At 43.5% G+C, this 17,905-nt stretch overlaps 1 protein-coding gene across 3 annotated transcripts in view; it reads left to right on the top strand.

The window, feature by feature from the left end:
• LOC109974928 (disco-interacting protein 2 homolog C) overlaps positions 1–17,905 on the top strand; it is an 81,660-nt gene that overhangs the window by 22,109 nt on the left and 41,646 nt on the right. For all 3 annotated transcript variants that reach the window (XM_020625383.1, XM_020625382.1, XM_020625384.1), the window contains exons 5-8: positions 434–772; positions 11,473–11,634; positions 13,891–14,010; positions 14,745–14,942. In XM_020625383.1, coding sequence (XP_020481039.1) covers positions 434–772; positions 11,473–11,634; positions 13,891–14,010; positions 14,745–14,942 — 819 coding nt within the window. The remainder of the gene's footprint in view (positions 1–433; positions 773–11,472; positions 11,635–13,890; positions 14,011–14,744; positions 14,943–17,905) is intronic.

The following is a 17,905-nucleotide window of genomic DNA, read 5'->3' as shown; positions in this document are numbered from 1 at the left end:
GAGAGAGAGAGACAACTGGGTCAGCTTGTGTTGTTATTCTTATCAACACTGTCAGTGGTGCCCTGGGCATTATGGAAATCACATGCAAAATATGTGCACACAAATACGCACAGGCTACTTAGCTTTCAAAAATAAACTTTCCTCCATCACCTCCTGTGGCGACTAAACAGATGGAAGCTGGAAACCTTTCCATGCTCCAGACAATAGACTGAGACCGACACAGATAATGTTTTTTTCTTATTATCCCTAAATATATTTTCTTATACACTCGATTGTGAGGATTTTGTTTGTCAAAAAACTATATATTTTTTAAAATCTTTCAGTTTTGTGAACAAGTCTACAGTTATTTCACTTCTGCTGTTTTGGTCTCAGAACTTGGTTTATTCCTTGTCTTTTCACATTCACCATCCATCCCATATGTTTTCCTTCTCAGACACATCCTCAGGCTCAGAGGGCGAGGGTCAGGGTGACGGTGATGAAGAAGAAGAAGAAGGAGGAGAGGGCGAAGAAGAAGAGAATGGAGGCGGCGGCGGAGGAACCTCATCCAGCCGGGAGGGGAGCATCAGCATGGAGCACTGGATCAGCCGGGCTATCCACGGCACATCCTCCACCACCACCACCTCCTCCACAGCCTCCTCCTCCTCTTCATCCACCCGCAGTGGGGGTAGTGGGGCAGCCGGTGGCAGGCTGGCCGACATCCTGACCCAACACGTCCACATCTCCGCCCACCACCACCTTCGCCACCACCATCACCACCGCCACCACAAGACCGGTAAGGGTTTAGGACTGAAACATGACCGAAGAGTCTGGATGTCCCTAATCCTAGAACTAATCCTGGTTCTTATAGGAAAGGCTAGAGACTGTTACTCAACTCCTGAGTCCTATAGCCAAAGTTAAACACTTTCAGCAAAATCCAGGACAAACCAGACACCATAGGAAAGGCGAGTAATCCTTATCCAACTCTTTTTGACAGATAGTGTTGAGCATAGTTCAAGCATTTAGCCAAATACAAACCCTTAATAAAATGTATTCCTTAGGCAAAGACAGAGATGTGCTTATTCAAGTCCAGAGACTCTTCACCAAGTGTTTATACACCCTTAATAAACCCCTGATGTCCTAAACCACCTGTGAACACCCTTAGCCAAATCAGACACACTGAACACATCCGGACACTCACAACCAGTTTCTGAAACCCTTAGTCGAAGCGAGACCCCCTTATTCCAGAAAACTTTAGCAACATACAAAGGTCCTTAGACACATTCAGCAAAGTCCAGACACCCTTAGACAAGTCAGAAACCCCTAGCCAAAGGTCAGGTCAGACAGATCACATGCAATAAATTATTAGGATGAGTATAAAAGAAAACATGCATATAGTGAAACAAAATCTGAATCTGAGATATGGACTCGGAGCTCTCTGGCCTTGTGATAAGTAGGTGTGGTGATAACATACTGTAATCTTAAACAGAAATGATTCTTATCAAGCCCATCAGCTGATAAAGGTAAAATAAAAGCTTTAGCCTAAACTTTGCATTAGAGCAGTCCTGCTTATATTTATTTTTCTATTTTTAGCAGCTCACTGGATAAACAGACTACCAGGCAGGGCAGCTTTAGTTTGATTTAATTTGTAATAAACTGTGTACTTGCTGGAGTCCCTGCTGAGGCTCCTGACCCCCAGTTTGGGAACAGCAAGGCCACAAACTACAGCTGAATGTCAAACAGGATCCGACTAGTCTTTAAATAAAGCAACTGTCTTGGAGTTTACTCTGAGTTGTAGGTCAACTGAGTTGGCTGTTGAGAGGTTCTTAATAAAAGTGTGTGTGTTTGGGTGAGAGAACCAGTGTGTGTGTGAGGTGGGCACACTGTTCTGTCTTTGACGGTAGTGGTAGTGTGTGCTACTGCTACTGTCTTTGTGTACAGTGTGTACATGCTGGTCTAACAGTACTTTTGCTTCCTGTACTAACACTTGTTTTTGCACGTCAGTAGTATACCAGTAGACCAGTGTGCATGTGTGTGAATGCATTATTTAAAGTTGGACATTCTGCTGGCTACAGCAGCTGTGAATTCTGTCATGATGTCCTGTTTCTGTCTACACATCTAATTGGTTTTTGCCCCACCATAGCTGAAAATGAACAAGTGGAATTTACTTTTCTGGCTAAATTTACAATGGAAACACAACACAGAAGATGATGTATCTTTTAAAAAGTGAATTCATTATGAGCCAAGAATAACAATATATTGACAATATATTTTTCAGATACTAAAATTAGTTTTTAATGGTTTAACCTAGGGAGAGAAATGTTTTCAGCCTGTGGAGGAACTTAATATTTACTGAAAAATTCAGTCACCATATCTGGAGCTACAGCATGTGGTTTCCACTGGATAGAGCCAGTTTGCAGCAGATATGATCATCTCACTAACAACAGTTTTATCATGACGCTCCATACACGTACTGGTTGTGAGAAGACGCTGACATTTGTCTTACAGCCATTCCCTTTTAACCAGGCTTCTCAAACTAACATAGTAATTAAAGGACAGACTGTTTTCCTGCATGGCTCAAAGGGCAGAACGTGGCACCAACACAACAGCAGGGTCAAAATTAAAATCCTACAGTATACCCGCACAAAGTGAAAACCTTTTCCCCACAGTTTGCTGAGGCAGCGTCGTGACTAAATGCTGTGGTGGCGACAGGTCTGTTTTCATGCTGGCTCTGTTGGCATCCAGCTCTGAAGATAACGCACGGACACACACAGCCAGCGTTCAGCCCCTTCCCTGCTGTGATGTGACAGGAGCGGTGCTGTGCACGCTGTTGGTGCACTGCTTGTTTGCTTGGGTTTGTTTCCACTGATTTCCTGTGTCACTGTTCCCTGCAGTTTCAAATTAGCGAAGTCAGAAGGAAGCAGCTGCTGAAAGCATGTGTGTCGGTGACATGATGGAAACATGCCATTATGTTTGTTTCCTTCCTTCGAGGAAGGTTTCAGTCTCCTCGTTGCTCCCACTGACTGTATATAAAAGATGGAGAACTCATCATGACATCACCCATTGGTTTTCTGTGCGGTTTGAAAGCTCAACCCTGGCCGTCACCATATTGGTAGCACTTCACCCCCGCCTGCTCCAAAAATGGGCAAAGGGGTGGAGCGAGAGTAGAGCTTGCGAGACAGCTAGCCATCTATGGCAGGACTGTCCCGCCTGTCACTCAAAGCGGCAATGCCCTTAATTTAAATGCATAACTTTTAGCCTCAAGATAATTTAAACAAGCAGTTATACAAAAATTCAGCCCCAGTACAGTTGTCATGGAAGCGGACATAAACCGTTTTCTGTACCAATCTGTAAACATGTTTATTCCTGCTCTAAATTTGGTCATTTTAACATGGAAGTCTATGGGGACTGAGTCCGTTTTGGAGCCAGCGTCAAGCGACCATTTGACGAACTGCAGGTTTTAACACTTCTGCACCGGCTTCAGTTCTCAGCCCTGGAGGTTGTGGCTTGGTTACTCCACACAGATGTCGCATTTTCTTATATTTTTCTACCTTAGCCAATTGTCATTTTAACTTGACATTTTTAATGGGAAATTGAAGAAGGAAAACCAAATAAAAACTGGCGGATGGAAACACATACTGATTGGCCTCTGCCCACCATGACTCTGGCACCATCTTACCACGCTGCCCTTAAAAACTATTTGTCAGACCTGAAAGGATTTTCCCCTCTGGCTAACCAGAGGTTAAATAAAATAAACTTAAAATATGTATGACCCTAAATCCACGTAATCATCAGTGACAGTGATGATTATCTCTCGTGTTGTCCTGGGTGATGACAGTTGTGTTTGGGTGTTTTTGGCAGCCTCTGTGGTTTTTAGTTGTGTGGCACATTCTGACATTCACAATTTTCCCTTGCACCATATTATGGTGGTGTCTATTTTTCAGGTGGAGTAATGTTTAATGGTAATGGACCATTGTTTGTTTTGTCTTACTGAGTGCAAAGGAGAACGGGTGGTGTGCACACGTGTGTGTCCCACCTCTGTTTCTGGTTTTCTTGTTCAAGGCCAGAGAGGTCCAAGTCTCCGGTGTTCTCAGCGCACACGTCTGTGTAAATACTTGAGCATATTGTTTTCCACTCAGCTCTTATCGGACCAGCTCTGCTGGCCTGTGCATATAGCTTCTTGTTCCCCTCTATCGTCCCAATTTGTCATCAGGCCTTTCATCCCTCCACATTTTCCTCTAGGTCTCAGATCCCTCTCACAGGATCACTGCAGACAATCTGGTTGTTATAGTGGACTTTCAGCTGAGTTTAGGCTCAGTAGAGCACACTGTGTCACTGGGTGCCTCTTTTGTTTCCGATAACAGCACAGTGTTTATGCTGCTGCAGTTGCTATGTGGTTATCAAGATCACTTTAGAAACATGTGGTTGTCTGTTGATGAACGTAGAAATAACGTTTATCTCAAGCACCCTGTGCATCGAGCTCAGTGGTTCAGTGGTGATGACTGTGTCGACTTCAAATGTGTTGTTTCTTTTAGGACAGCAGGTTTTAGCTGTGTGTTATGTCCAGTGCATCACTGTTCTGTGACACACAGGCAAAGAAGAGTTATATTTACTAATCAAGTGAAATCAAGGTGTAGAAGGGGTTTTTATTAAAAATAAATAACTTTAAATATTTATGTTGAAGATGAAGTCTTTACCAACAAACCTTTATTTAACAGCATGTTAGATATTTGTCACTAAGGGCACAGGAAACCTGATGTGGAAGGTTTACACTATGCAAAGTGCGATACACAAAACATCAAGGAAGAGCTAAAAATCACCACAGTTATGATTTTTGCATCTAATTACAATTAGATGTGAATCGATGTAGCAGAACTTTGTGCACAGTGAAAGCAACACAAAACTCTTTGAGATAAAAAGGCAGTTTTTTGTCACTTTGCTTAAGTTTGTTGCTTTTTGATTCAGTCAAATGTGCGCAGTTCAACTTGCACAGTACTCGCACCATTCCACCTTTCAGCACATTAGTGAGCAGATGATTTGTGCCAGTACACTCAGCAAGTGTATCTATTAACGACAACTGGAGGCATTTCGTAGAGCTAATGAGTTTGTGATCTGTTGCTTTCTACAGATGATGTTCTACATCATGCTGAAACTTCATATCGCCCTGTTACACAGGAATGAAGTGGAGTTAAGACTAGATATTTGTTTTAAAGAAAACAGTGCTATGGTGACTGTTGTGGAAAGACAAGAAACTCGCATCAGGTTCTTGATTGATAAACAGCTTGATGCCACTTTTCAGGAACCCCCTCCTTTCTTGTTCCTCACATGCAGGCCTTTTAAGCCACCTCTCCTTGAAGAGGAGGAGGGCTGTGCCGGCCGATACAGCAGGGGAAGGAAACGCTGGGCCTCGGCGCTCCGGTAAGTTGGAGATTGGAGCACGGCTGGTGGACAGCCGAGAAGTGGGTTCGCTCCCCTGTCATCCCTAGGCACCAGGCAGGGATGTCGTAGTTGTCCCCCTGTGCCATATGTTTGCTGTTCACACTGTGCCTCTTGTTGGTTTTCCCTTCTAATCAAATTTGTCCATAGCCATATTGTAAAAGTGCAGAGGAGAGAAATCCAATGCTAACCTTGCTGGGAATAGCATTGCGCCTTGTTGTAGATGCATGAAAAGCTTGTTTCTTTGTGTGGATGAAAAAAAGCTGGTGCACAGCTCTCTAGCTTTTTAGAGTACGAATTGTTGATGAGGACAATCAACAATGCTTTTAAATAGGCTAGGTATCACCCTGTACAAGTGTGTCCTCCCTCTGCTCAAGGTTACTCTGTTTATTGGTGTTTATTGATTTGGCTAATTATGCAGCATGTTTTTAGTTGTTTGCTCGACCAGAGGCAATCTGCTTTCAAAGTGGCTTTTGATCTGAGCCAGGAAGCAGATGGTAGTGGAATGTCGGCCGCCTGCCCGCTCCCTCTTCAGTTTTGTGTTTGTCTTTTATGAAGTATTCTTAAAATCTCCTGCCTAGAGTCACAAATACACTATCAGAGAATGTAAAGCCCATCTTTGTCTGGTTCAGAAAGGTCCTCATCAGCCTGAAGAACACTTGAATAATATGGACTCTTCAAATCATATTCCTCCTGCATTTGAGAGACTCCATCAGCCAACTTGGCACAACTGGATGTGAAAAGGCTTCTCTGCTGCGCAGTAGATTGCTTGAGAAACTGCTGCTGGAAACAGTGAGCACTCGCTTGAAGAAAAGGTTTAAGAGCAGACCTTTAATCAGCCATCCATCTTTGTCAGAAAAAATATATATACCTTGAACCCATTAACACGGCTTTGGAAATGTTCTCATATTCGGTGTAAGAACAAGGCCTGCTGGGAGAGCAGTGAAGCGCAGCCTCGCTGTCAGTGCTGTGGATCTGCCAGGGGAAGCCCGGTGCTCTCTCAGGAATGTTTGGGAGCAGCAGAGGGTTCCTGCATGTTGGTCATCAGGTGTCTTGTAATACTAAGGTGAGAGAGGTTTTCACTGCAGGGCCTTTAGAAATGTTGTTCAGCCAACATGAGCCGTTTAACACGTTATATAAATAATGCTTATTGAGTTATAAACACTTTTTGGCTTTCTTTCTGCTGAGGTACAGTTTGACTTTCTAAAGGCTGCAAGAACAAAACAATGCAAAGCAGTTCACATTACATGACCGAAAAAGACAATGCATGGCAAAGACACTTCATAGTTGTAGCCCACTGAGTCTCTGTGGATCTGCTGGTTGGACACAAAAAGACATGTGAGGGCGCCACCTTTGGCTCTGAAGAGTCACAGTGGGACTTTTTCCCAGTGTCTGACATTCTGGGAATAAAAAGATCAATCAGATCAGTGCAGTGATCAGTCGATTAATCAGGGACCCTGCTGTTTGTGTTTCCACTCAGTTTGTCAGGAGTTTCCTTTAATACATTCAGGTCTAATCATCGGTTTCACTAAACAGTTATTAGCCTATGATGCTGGAGAAACCCAGAAACACTTCCTGCTGTTCTGAAAGGATGTTCATAATTTTAAAAAGTCTTGATGATGTCAGCTGAAGGATTTTTAACTCATTCCTCAAGATGCACTTCTGCTTCAGAGTCAAAACAAAGATTCAAGATTCTTTATTGTTGCATCCGATTGTGCAAATACATGAGTACAACACTTTGGCTCCGGCTCCTTGACAGCGCAGCGTAAAACAAATTAAAAGTAAAATTAAAGTATACTAACAGCAAATAATAAACATAATCTGTAAGTAGTAAATTCTAAACCTGTACATATTATGAGATTGGGATGTCAGCTGCGTGGAGAGGAAACGGCTTCTGTTGAAGCTGAACTGCTGAAGTAAAGGTGACAGATACATCCTTTAGTTGATTCACAGCTCATGCATAATGGAATATCTGCTGGGACACTGCGACAGCAGCCAGTTATTTTACTGGGCTATGTGCACATTTCCTGACTCAGAGCAGGAAACCACCCTGCATTAAACATGTGAATGAAGTACTACATTCATGCAGCCTTGTTGTGATGCTGTGATTTCTAGCTTGGGGAAGCAGCTGCATGTCTGTGGTCAACCATAATCACTAGGATACCGTAATGCAAAGTCTGCTTTACTGTGAAGTTTTCAGTTAAATGAGTTCATCTTATGATTCAAGGTTTAAGGACAGAACATTGCAGCACTTTATAGACAACACGCCCTCATTTCTGCTTGAAAAGGAGCCATGTGACGGTTGAAGAAATAGTCCATATATGAGTTTTCTGCTCTGCCCCCTCTGCAGTCAAGGTCTGGTAAGTTTTGCCAGGGTTTCTCACATCACTGAGATTTGTTGTTACCTTTTAGCTCCAGTCTGTTTTGTTTTCACACTGACTCACAAACAAACTAAGATGTGTAATGATGAAGTCCTCCTTATGAGTAAGCGCGACTTAGACCTGCCAGGGAGCTCAGAAACAGCTGTAGTCCTGTGACTGACAGCTGACGTTTCTTTTTTAAAACGACTGGACTTTTTAATGAATACATGGAGCAGCACAACACACTGGTTTTTTAACCCGGCTTTATCTTCTGATGTATGGGACAGTGTGGGAGTTTGTGTTAAACTAAACTTTTGTATGTTTAAAATTCCACTAGTCCGAGTCCTGTAATTGACCTGCAAACTGTACCAGTGTTTGCTGGGAAGAGCTCTTGTCTTTTCAACTTGTGGCTGTTTGATCCACACCAAAGTTTGTGGGGCAATGCTCACAGCAGTCCAAACAAAGCAAATGTCCAACACCTCCAGCTTTGTTTAAACCAGCAGTCCATTGCAAGTTTGCCTCAAAGGGCTTTTGAAGCTCGGTTTGGTGTGAAATCATCCTAAAGCTACTTCAGTAACTTAACAAACCATCACCACAAGGTCCATCCGACTGCTGCTGTGGAGCGCTCAGCTGTGTCACACAATGTACAGATGAAGTTTGCCCACATTTCCTCTGTGCTCTGAGGTCCACTTGTTCATGTCGACTGACTGACGTTCAGATCGACAGTTTATGCTAAACCTTGGTTAGGAATGAACTTCTGCTTAAAGTTAGGAAATTATCACTTTCATGCTTCCCAACCCTGACGTTTTAACCGTGGTGTTACTGAATTCATGTGCTCCTTGTAACTTTCTGTGTGTTATAACAAAGCCGCACCACTTCCTAGTTTGCTGATATTATTTTACCACCAGTGCGTTTGTGAAGCTGACAGTCATTATTTGCAGTGCAAGAATTCATCTTGGCAGACACTCTGATCTGCGGTAATGCTTCATCAAGATTCATGACAGTCGATGGAGACATTTAGTGTTATTTGCCTTGAACATGTGACCTTTCATACACAGTGGTATCTTTAACCATGAAGCCGACATTAATCCCTCCTTGACCCACAGCGAGAGACAAACGTGTCCTGTCCCTGATCGACTCGCTCAGCCAGCGTGATTGGTATTCCAGCAGCGACGGGGGCATTCATCATCCTCCTCCTCAGCCGGGGTCAATACTCCTCCCCGTCACACATCATCATAAATACATTCTGATGAGGGCATGTGCACGCACACACAGACGCACGTCTAGTTGAGTGTAACTTCACCGACAGCCCAGATGTTGCAGAGACACATGGTGCAGTGTGCCACAGTCATTATTATGCCTGTGCTGTGTGCTGCACTGTTGATATGCAGTCCACGTCTGGATAAAGAATTCTGTTTGGTCTCGCTGGCTTTGGCTTGGTGATTTGCAGGGAATCATCTCCCTCTCCCCCCTTGTTTCTTCATTCCTCTGGCATTCTCTCACTGTGTGTATCATTTTTCAGAGCATTTCTCAGCCTTACAAACCCTACTCGGTTCAGTCTTTGTCATCTTTATTGGCATGAACGACTAAAAGACTTTCCCAAAAGTTTCTCCGTGCACAGAGATGCTGTTACTGCTTTGCATGTGGCATAAAAGTGATAGAAGTATATACAGTGAATATAAGGCATCAAATAGTACAAACAGAAGAAGTGAAACCACAGAACATGTACACTGTCTGTTCGTTTCAAATGAATTTAATATTGTACTTTTATCATGTGAGTCTGACAAGTCTTTTTGAAAATAATGTACAGTACACATTAAGTATGGTGTGTGTCAGTATCTAACTATCTGTCTGCTCTCTCAGAAGCACTCCATCTCCCAGAGACAACAAAGGATGATGAAATATTAAGTAAGAGGGAAGATCAGAGTCAGAAAACCTCTTTGTTCTACCGCTGGCTGTGTTTTTAATCTTGAAACACTGAACAGCACTCAGTTCTGTTTGTATGAGCCAAAGGAGCAGTTAAGCACAGCACATAGTACAGCAGAAGTAGTCATGAGTATGAGCAGATCATTCTCAGTACGGAGTGAAAGCATGAAATACTGTGTATTGCATGTGTCATTGTTGGCCAACAGCATGTGGATACTCTGCTTGTACTTTTTTGTCCAGCTCCCTAAAGCAATGCTTTTCTCAGTCCGGTGTGGGAGAACCTGGCTGGCCTATGACTTCATCCAACACCTCTGGGGTGGAGTAGAGCTCCATCTGTGAGCCAGACCCGAGCAGCCAACATCAGTGTTGGACCTCACTAACGCTCCCATGGCTGAACGGGGACCAACCTCTGCAGCAGAGAGGCAGATTCATGCCCAGCTGCCACACACCGTTATGTCCACATACTTTTAGCTTGTGTTGTATGCATGTGTGCATCCAAATTATAATAATATTACCTTCAATTATTTTGTGTAGCAGAAGTCCAGCAACAAAGAACTTAACATGAGACATGAGGCTTTGTTACTTGAAGAACCACAGTAAAGAACAAACACTAAGACTCGGAAAATGAAGAAAAAACCTGAATAAACTAGAAACTCATCATTTTCATGTAAACAGATGTCTTCTCTGTTGCACATAGTTTGTTAATTTATTTTATTGATTGATTTCCTGTACAGGCCTGTTTCTAGTCACCTGTAGTTCTTCCCCTGAAAAACTCCTGTGGCGTACAGGGAATGTTGGATTTTACGTTTCCCTTTTGTTGTGAATAAACAGAAGCGTTAGGGAGTCCATGTTTTACTGCCTCAGCTTTGAAGCGTCAGGTGCACCCGATAGATTGAAGCACAGTTTAATCTACTTCAGAGGAAGGAAGGTGTCACACTATGTGGTGGTGGGTAGTTTGAAGTGTGCGCTGATCACAGCCTGCGCAGGTGTTGGTGGGTTTTCAGTTTATATTTGTGAAGCATGTCAAATCAGCAAGGTCCAGGCCTCATTTTCCTGAAAGGTTCTTTGCAGGAAGTTAGTGATTGATAAGCCAACCACAGATGCTTACAGATGGTTTTGTTTCCTTGTGCCAACTCCTTAGCCTAAAGGACTTTGTAGCACACAACTATTTTGTAACTATTTCAGTTACTGTAGCACACTGTTCATCAAAGTTTTACATTCTTTGCCATAAAGAGACACAGAGGGACTGCTGCAGACAAGGAACTATCAAATTGAGTTGCAAACTACCAATAAGAGACGCAGAACAACTGTAAAGAAAAACTAAACCGCTGATGGTCTTATATAGACGGCGTGGGGGGCTCGGGGGCCCTTGCTTCTACTGCTGCAGCTTCAGCTGACACTTCAGTACTTAAATTGCTTCAACTTGAGCTGTTACTGCCAAATGACAATGATAAGATGGAACTAATACATCCTGTTTGCAGTGTTTAAAGCTGCAGCAGCACAGTCCACTTCTCCACTGTGATGTTCCTTCTGTGTTCTCATGTGTCAACTCCTGTAAAGGTCCTTGTTACCCTCACATATTAAAACAGTGGGGCGTCTGTCTGAACTACCAGCATAATTAACCCCAGTCTCTGTCATGTATCTACACAGTCTGACTGGTCCTGATTGTATGAGCCTCCATTAAAATGGCTTTAACAGCAGGATGTGTGGGGGTGTGGGGGTACTAACCAGGCCTCCCTTCCCTCCTCGATCCCCCTGTTTTCTCACATCCCAGAGAACCACTCTGCCCCTCCAGATGTCACCGGTTACACCAACAACACTGCCAACACCACCGCCACCGATGGAATCCAGGTGGAGAGGGCCCCGGGTGCCGGCACGGCCACCCAGAGGCAGCCGCCCAAGTACGGCAACGCTGAGCTGATGGAGACTGGAGACGGTGAGTCGGGGTTGAGGAGGGAGAAATGATAATAACAACAAAACAATAATGTTTCTCTGTTGCTTTAACAAACAGGTTGGGGTCCAGTATTCACTCATTATCTTCTAATATGACTGGCTCATGTCTTAAAAATGTTTAATCTTTTCAAGGTAAAAATCTGTATTTATGAAATTATCCTGCTTTTTAAAGCATGCCAGCCTTTTGCTCCTGTTAAAGGGGATGCACCTGGGTTTGTGTAGCGCTCATCCATGGAAACTGATTAGCAGATTTTTTTTATGACATAAATTCAAATGCATTCAATTCATAAGCACTTAGGAGGCAGGTAAGTTTTGTTAGAGTGAAAATCAAACTTTCATTCACTGCATTATACAGTAAATATTAAAGAATAAACAGCGCTTGCTGGGCAGATTTAATATCCTAAATGTTTTTGGCCCACTTGTTTTTTAAAAGTCTCCAATTAATATCCATTAAAATGCATTTTGCCGGTTAAACATTGATATTAGAGATCACATGGTAAATGATTTGGTGCCAGAGCCTCTGGAAGTTCTGAAGTTTGGTTTTGAACAGTATCAGATCAAGTGGGTATCGTGACTTCATATCCAAAAACGGATGCAACAACTGTGTCACTGTCTGTCAGTTTACACAAACAGCAAATCACAACAGCAGCATTTGACATCTCCCTTTGTCAACTGAATGCTCAGCTCAACAGTCTGTGTTGTAACACAACAAGCTGGGGTCAGATATAAAATGCTGGAGCACTAAAAGACTCCAGATGTTTCTGCAGATGATGCCAGTTTGCTTGTTTCAGAGTTGCATGACTCTGGTTCTGGACATGAAGCTGCAGCAGACAGAGTTAGACGCTTCACTCATGCTGTGATGAACGGAGATGTTGAGCACAGCTCGACAGATTAGATGCCAGAGTTTACAGATGGGAGCTTACCGACATGTTTGGCTGAAGAGACACAACAAAGCTAAGGCTCTGTCACAGCTCCAAGAGGATTTCATCAGAAATCTGTTTGTTGTCTCGCTTTCAGTGGGTTGTGATTCCTTTCATTTTCAGAGATGAGCTTTAGTCCTTTGACCCGTTTGTCTTCAGATTTGTGAGGATTTAAACATTTGATTCACTGCGGAGGAGCTGAGATGTCCCTTCAGTTGGTTTCCCCTCTGCTTGTTCTCACTAGTAGGTTTTACACCTTAACATATTCACTTTTTGTAAGGATTTTTGTTGCTCCATCCATCTGTGCCATTTGTGGCACTAAAACCTATTTTTTATTTTTGATCTAAAAAAGAAGATAATAGCTGCAAATGCTGTAAAACAAGAGTTTTAGTGATGATCTTTTTTCTGATCATTTTTTGAGTATAGTCTTCTAATATTTTATAAAAGATTTTTTTTTTTCATTTACTGCTGAGTGGATTGCGACTGTAAATGTATGGAGGAAAACTGCATATGCTTGGGGTGAACAGACTGTAATAACACCCAGTTGCCAAATGTACACAAGTATAATTCACTTTGCAGTGTAAACACACTTTCTGGCAAAAGAGAAACAGTATGTATACAGTACTCTGTCTGCAAGTAGTGATTCATGTTCTTGATGCTGTGAACAACTTTGGAGGTGAACATTATGTAACGGGGAGCATGCATGTGTGCTGGTGCTATGGAATCTAGTGGACTAAAAGTAGATATGTTACTGACCCATGCGTGTTTTATTTTAAGATACAAAACCATAAAAAAAGATCAGCATTCAGCAGAACTTTCTTTAATGTGGCGTGTTCCCTCTGTTTATGTGAAGACAAAAATACTGCAGCCTACGTAGCTTCTGTCACATTGAGCGGTGTAATCTACCTGCACCCACAGGGTTTCACTGACCTCACGGTCATGTTACCATCTCTCTGTGATGTCACTGGCTCTCCCAGCTGCCCAAACAACATCTGTTTGCATCCAGCTCTCAGCACTGAGGCACCACCTCTCCACACTCTGTGAAGGTTTGCTTTAGAGCGATTTGCACCGTACCTCATCCTGTATTCCATGTTCACTCCTCTCCCATCACTGACTGTCACGCTCGGCAGCGGCTCTGCTGATTGCTCATTCGAGGAAACATGCCACTTTAAAACATTTAAAACTTGGGAGTGTTTTGTCAGATGAAGCATCACTCAGCGGAATGTGAAAGCATTGACTGCTTCACATGTGAACCTGTGAAAGCATATTTAGCAGTTTAGTCTAGGGCTCACATTGAAGTGTGTGTTTGTGCTCTGCAGGTGTGCCAGTAAGCAGCAGAGTTTCAGCCAAGATTCAGCAGCTCGTCAACACTCTGAAGAGACCTAAGCGGCCGCCGCTAAGGGAGTTCTTTGTTGACGACTTCGAGGAGCTCCTGGAGGGTATGGCTACTGTCTTTACTTTGAAAAATACTTAAGATTAGGTCTTTTTTAAATGTATTTTCCTTCTGTTTTACTTTTTTCCCCACACAGCATCATTTAGTTTAGTGATTGTTGATCACTTGGACGTAGAGAAGAGATGAAGGGACCATCACAGCACACCTGCCTCAAAGAGCAGCCACTGAGGATAACTGTGCAATTACTGATGGTGGTAGTAACAACAAAGACATGATGCAAGTGACTCATATGAAAGCAGCCACTCCAGTGACTGCAGACACATACCCTTCACACATGCAACTGAAAAATAATCCACCCAGACAAATCCCCATCACCAAACATTGAGCACTGTTAACTGGTGAATATTTTTTGTTTACAGCATCAAAAGCTGCTGTTCACAGCGTTGTTGAGATGCATGAGGAAGCAGGATGCATTCATTGAGGACTATTTTCTGTGGCGGATGAATCCGCATTTAATCTCTAGTGAATGATTGTGGCAGCAGGTTGGTGTATGTGGGACTGGGTCACAATCAACTACAGCGCATGGGTTCATGGTGATAGAGGAACATGTCAGTGCAGCAGTGTGATCACCGGGTGGTGTTAATAGTTTATGGACACGGTGGAGCTCTGTGGCTCAGAGGGAGAAGTTGTGTTATGCTTGTCCTTTGTTTCAAATCATCAGCAAATCTGAATAAATGTAAAAATGTGGCTTCTTACTGCTCCTTGTGTTTCTTCCTCCAGTCCAGCAGCCAGACCCCAACCAGCCCAAAGCAGAGGGAGCACAGATGGTGGCCATGCGGGGTGAGCAGCTCGGCGTGGTAACCAACTGGCCCCCATCTCTGGAGGCAGCCCTGCAGAGGTGGGGCACCATCTCCCCAAAGGCCCCCTGTCTCACCGCCATGGACACCAACGGCAAGCCACTCTACGTGCTCACCTACGGTAAGCAACGCATCAGTCCACACTAGGTCAGGAAGCCACACAGGAGCGGTGCAGGAGTTTTTAGGGGATAGAAGAGAAACAGTTTCACCTGTTCACTGTCACATCTACTTCATTTCTTCTCTCGAGCTTTGAGCTTTTCTCTTAAATAAACTGGTTCGGTAACCACAAATCTCCAGAATCACAATATTATGGATCAGAATTATTATTATGAATCTGAGCCCGACTGCAGTGATGTACCGTACCCATCAATACCTTTCATACTGTATGAGTGGAGCTTGGTTTTTCTCCGTTTTGCTTCTGTTTTTTTCAGCACATACGGTGGCTTTCCCAGGCTGATTAACTGAAGTGGCAAACAATGTTAAACACTCGCTGTGTGAGCATAATTCCACTAATGGCAGCCAGACAGAGCGCTAAGCATATTAGCAAAGTGTGAAAAATATGCTTTCAAGAAAGCTGCTCTGCTACAGAGGGAAGGCGTGTTTGGAGAAGTCAGTTTAATCTGACTTCACAGCTTCTGTTTGGAGCATAAAATGCAGTGCAGTATTTCTGCACAGATACTAACATCTGATGTTAGCAACAGTGTCTCATATTGAAAAAAAGATACTGACCAGTTCATTCTTTGTGACCTTGGTCACTTTTACAAATATTAGATGTTAAAAAAAGTAAAGCTGGATTTCTACCCCTACATTGTGAGCAAGACCTGCACAAAGACACAAGTGAACCCATGAAGAGCTCACCACAGTCCCAGCTCTTTATCACACAGTGAATCAGAGACTGGACTCACTGCAGTCTGTACAGTTACTGCGGGAGATGTAATTAAATGACAAACCAATCTGATAATGTACTGTGCATGGAGCTGGAGGCGTGTTGGTGCTACAGTTCCTACACCACAGGCAACTGCTGCGAGACTGCGACACTGAGACACACAAGTGTGAACCCACTTTAAGTCTCGAATCTATCACAATACAAAGTAAATGTAGAGGAGATCAAGTTTTCACCAGCCAGAAGTGAGAAGACAAACACAGCAGTGATATGAAATGCTACACGTACCACTGTCTGACCTGCAGCTCTGCCATCGCTCCGGCCCCCTCAGCTCAGTCCCTGCAGCTGAATCACATCACGTCCTCAGTCTGAGTCCACGTCCAAACTGGAATGAGCACCTTTGTTGTGTGGCTGAGTTCGACTTCTCCCAGACGGTGGCAGAGAAAATGGCTTCTGGTTCGAAGGGTGTGAAGAGATTCAGCTGCAGTGAACGGAGCTGCTGCCCTCAGGTCCCCATGAGCATAGAGCCAGAGCTCCCGGCTATACAGCGAACTCAAGACACACCATGCAGACCTGTTGAGGTTCAAAGAAACCGTTACATCTTTTACCTTAAACACAAGTATGTCCCAGAATGACATGACAAATACCTCATTACAAGTAAATGTGTGTATTTGGATTTAGGTCTGGCTCTGTTTTTATTTTGTTACACAAGAGGTGTAGAGTTTTGATCTACTGCCCTGTGAAAACCACACACATATTGTGTAGTTTTGATGATTTTCTCTTTTCAAATTGAAGCAGAGAAACTAAAGAAAGTTGGAGAATCATAGGAAGAGATGCAGAAGGGAGTGACAGAAAAAAAGGACACAAAAAGACTGAAAGAAACCAAAGTGAAAAGGTACAAGGAAACCAAGAAGGAAAGAACATGTGAGGAGAGAAAGGACAGAGTAGATGGAGAGATGAATGAAAGATGGAAGGGAAGGAATAAAAGAGGAAAAGGGAAGGACAAATGAAAAGGAACAAAGTGAGGAAAGGAGAATGAAAGAAAAGGAAGCGTGAAAGAGAAAGAAGGCAGAACAGATTTTTTATGATCTTTTCTCAGGGTGAGTATAAAACCTGAGTAAGAAGGAGCCTGTTTGTTTCACAAAGGATTGTTGCATCCAATAACTGATAAATCTCAGAGTCCTGCAGGGTTTGATTACTGACACATGATGATCAGCTGCAGGCTCTAGCGTCCATGTTGCACACAGTGAAACAGGCTCCACCATCTCCAGCTGTCCAATAGCGTATGCGTAGTTTTACAGTATATTTGAGGTACAGTATTTGTAAAGTATTGCGATGCCTCCCACCTCTGACTTGTTCGTGCACATTTGTGCCACACTTGAGTACACACAATCATCTCGTCCCACACACAGTCATTAGCTCAGAGGATTAATGTGACAGTAACTTTATCACACGACATCAGCTTTCTTCAGACAGGCATACAGTTTGTGTGTGTGTGTGTTACTGAAGTGATTTGCGAGGACAGAGATGATGATGTGGCGATATGAGCGCTCACCAGACTGTGAAATGTCTCCAGCCAGCACTCAGGAGAGACCGGCACTCACCAGAGAGACAGCAACACGGTGAGGCCGAGTATCTGTGTGTGTGTGTGTGCAGTGCTGACTGTCCATCTCTATCTTCCTTTATTGTTCATTCCTGGGGTGTTGTCCCTTTGATGTCAGTTGACAAGGACAAACTTGTTTATTTTTGTCCCGTCGAGCCGTCCTCCACCCCAGAGAACAGAGAGAATTCATGATACTGAATTCTCCCACTGTTCTTAAATTCATCCCCTCACCGAGCCGCACTGCAGGTAGAGGGGCAGGGGGGAGGAGCCACGAGTTTCTCTGGAGCTGTGATCACCTCTGAACAGCACAGCCAGCGTTACTTACCAATAAATCACATTATTGATAAAGACACTGGCTTTGCGTACAGCACATGTTGTGCTGTGATCTCTTTCTTCAGTTGTTCTTGGTACATCTGCTTATGTTTGGAGTGTTTTCTCTAAACTCCAAATCATTATTTGGAGCTGTCAGCTGCTCACAGACAGGCATGGCAGACTCAGGATGCTAAGAGCAATTCAGACGAGAGGGCAATTTGAGGGCATGCTGCCAAATGAATGGAGACTATCAGCTGCTTTTCAGCCACTCATCATCATTTGATTC

This window comes from Monopterus albus, unplaced genomic scaffold (assembly GCF_001952655.1).
Source record: "Monopterus albus unplaced genomic scaffold, M_albus_1.0 scaffold354.1, whole genome shotgun sequence".
Taxonomy (NCBI): domain Eukaryota; kingdom Metazoa; phylum Chordata; class Actinopteri; order Synbranchiformes; family Synbranchidae; genus Monopterus; species Monopterus albus.
Note: the sequence above shows the minus strand (reverse complement) of the source record. Positions and strands in the feature narration are given on the sequence as shown.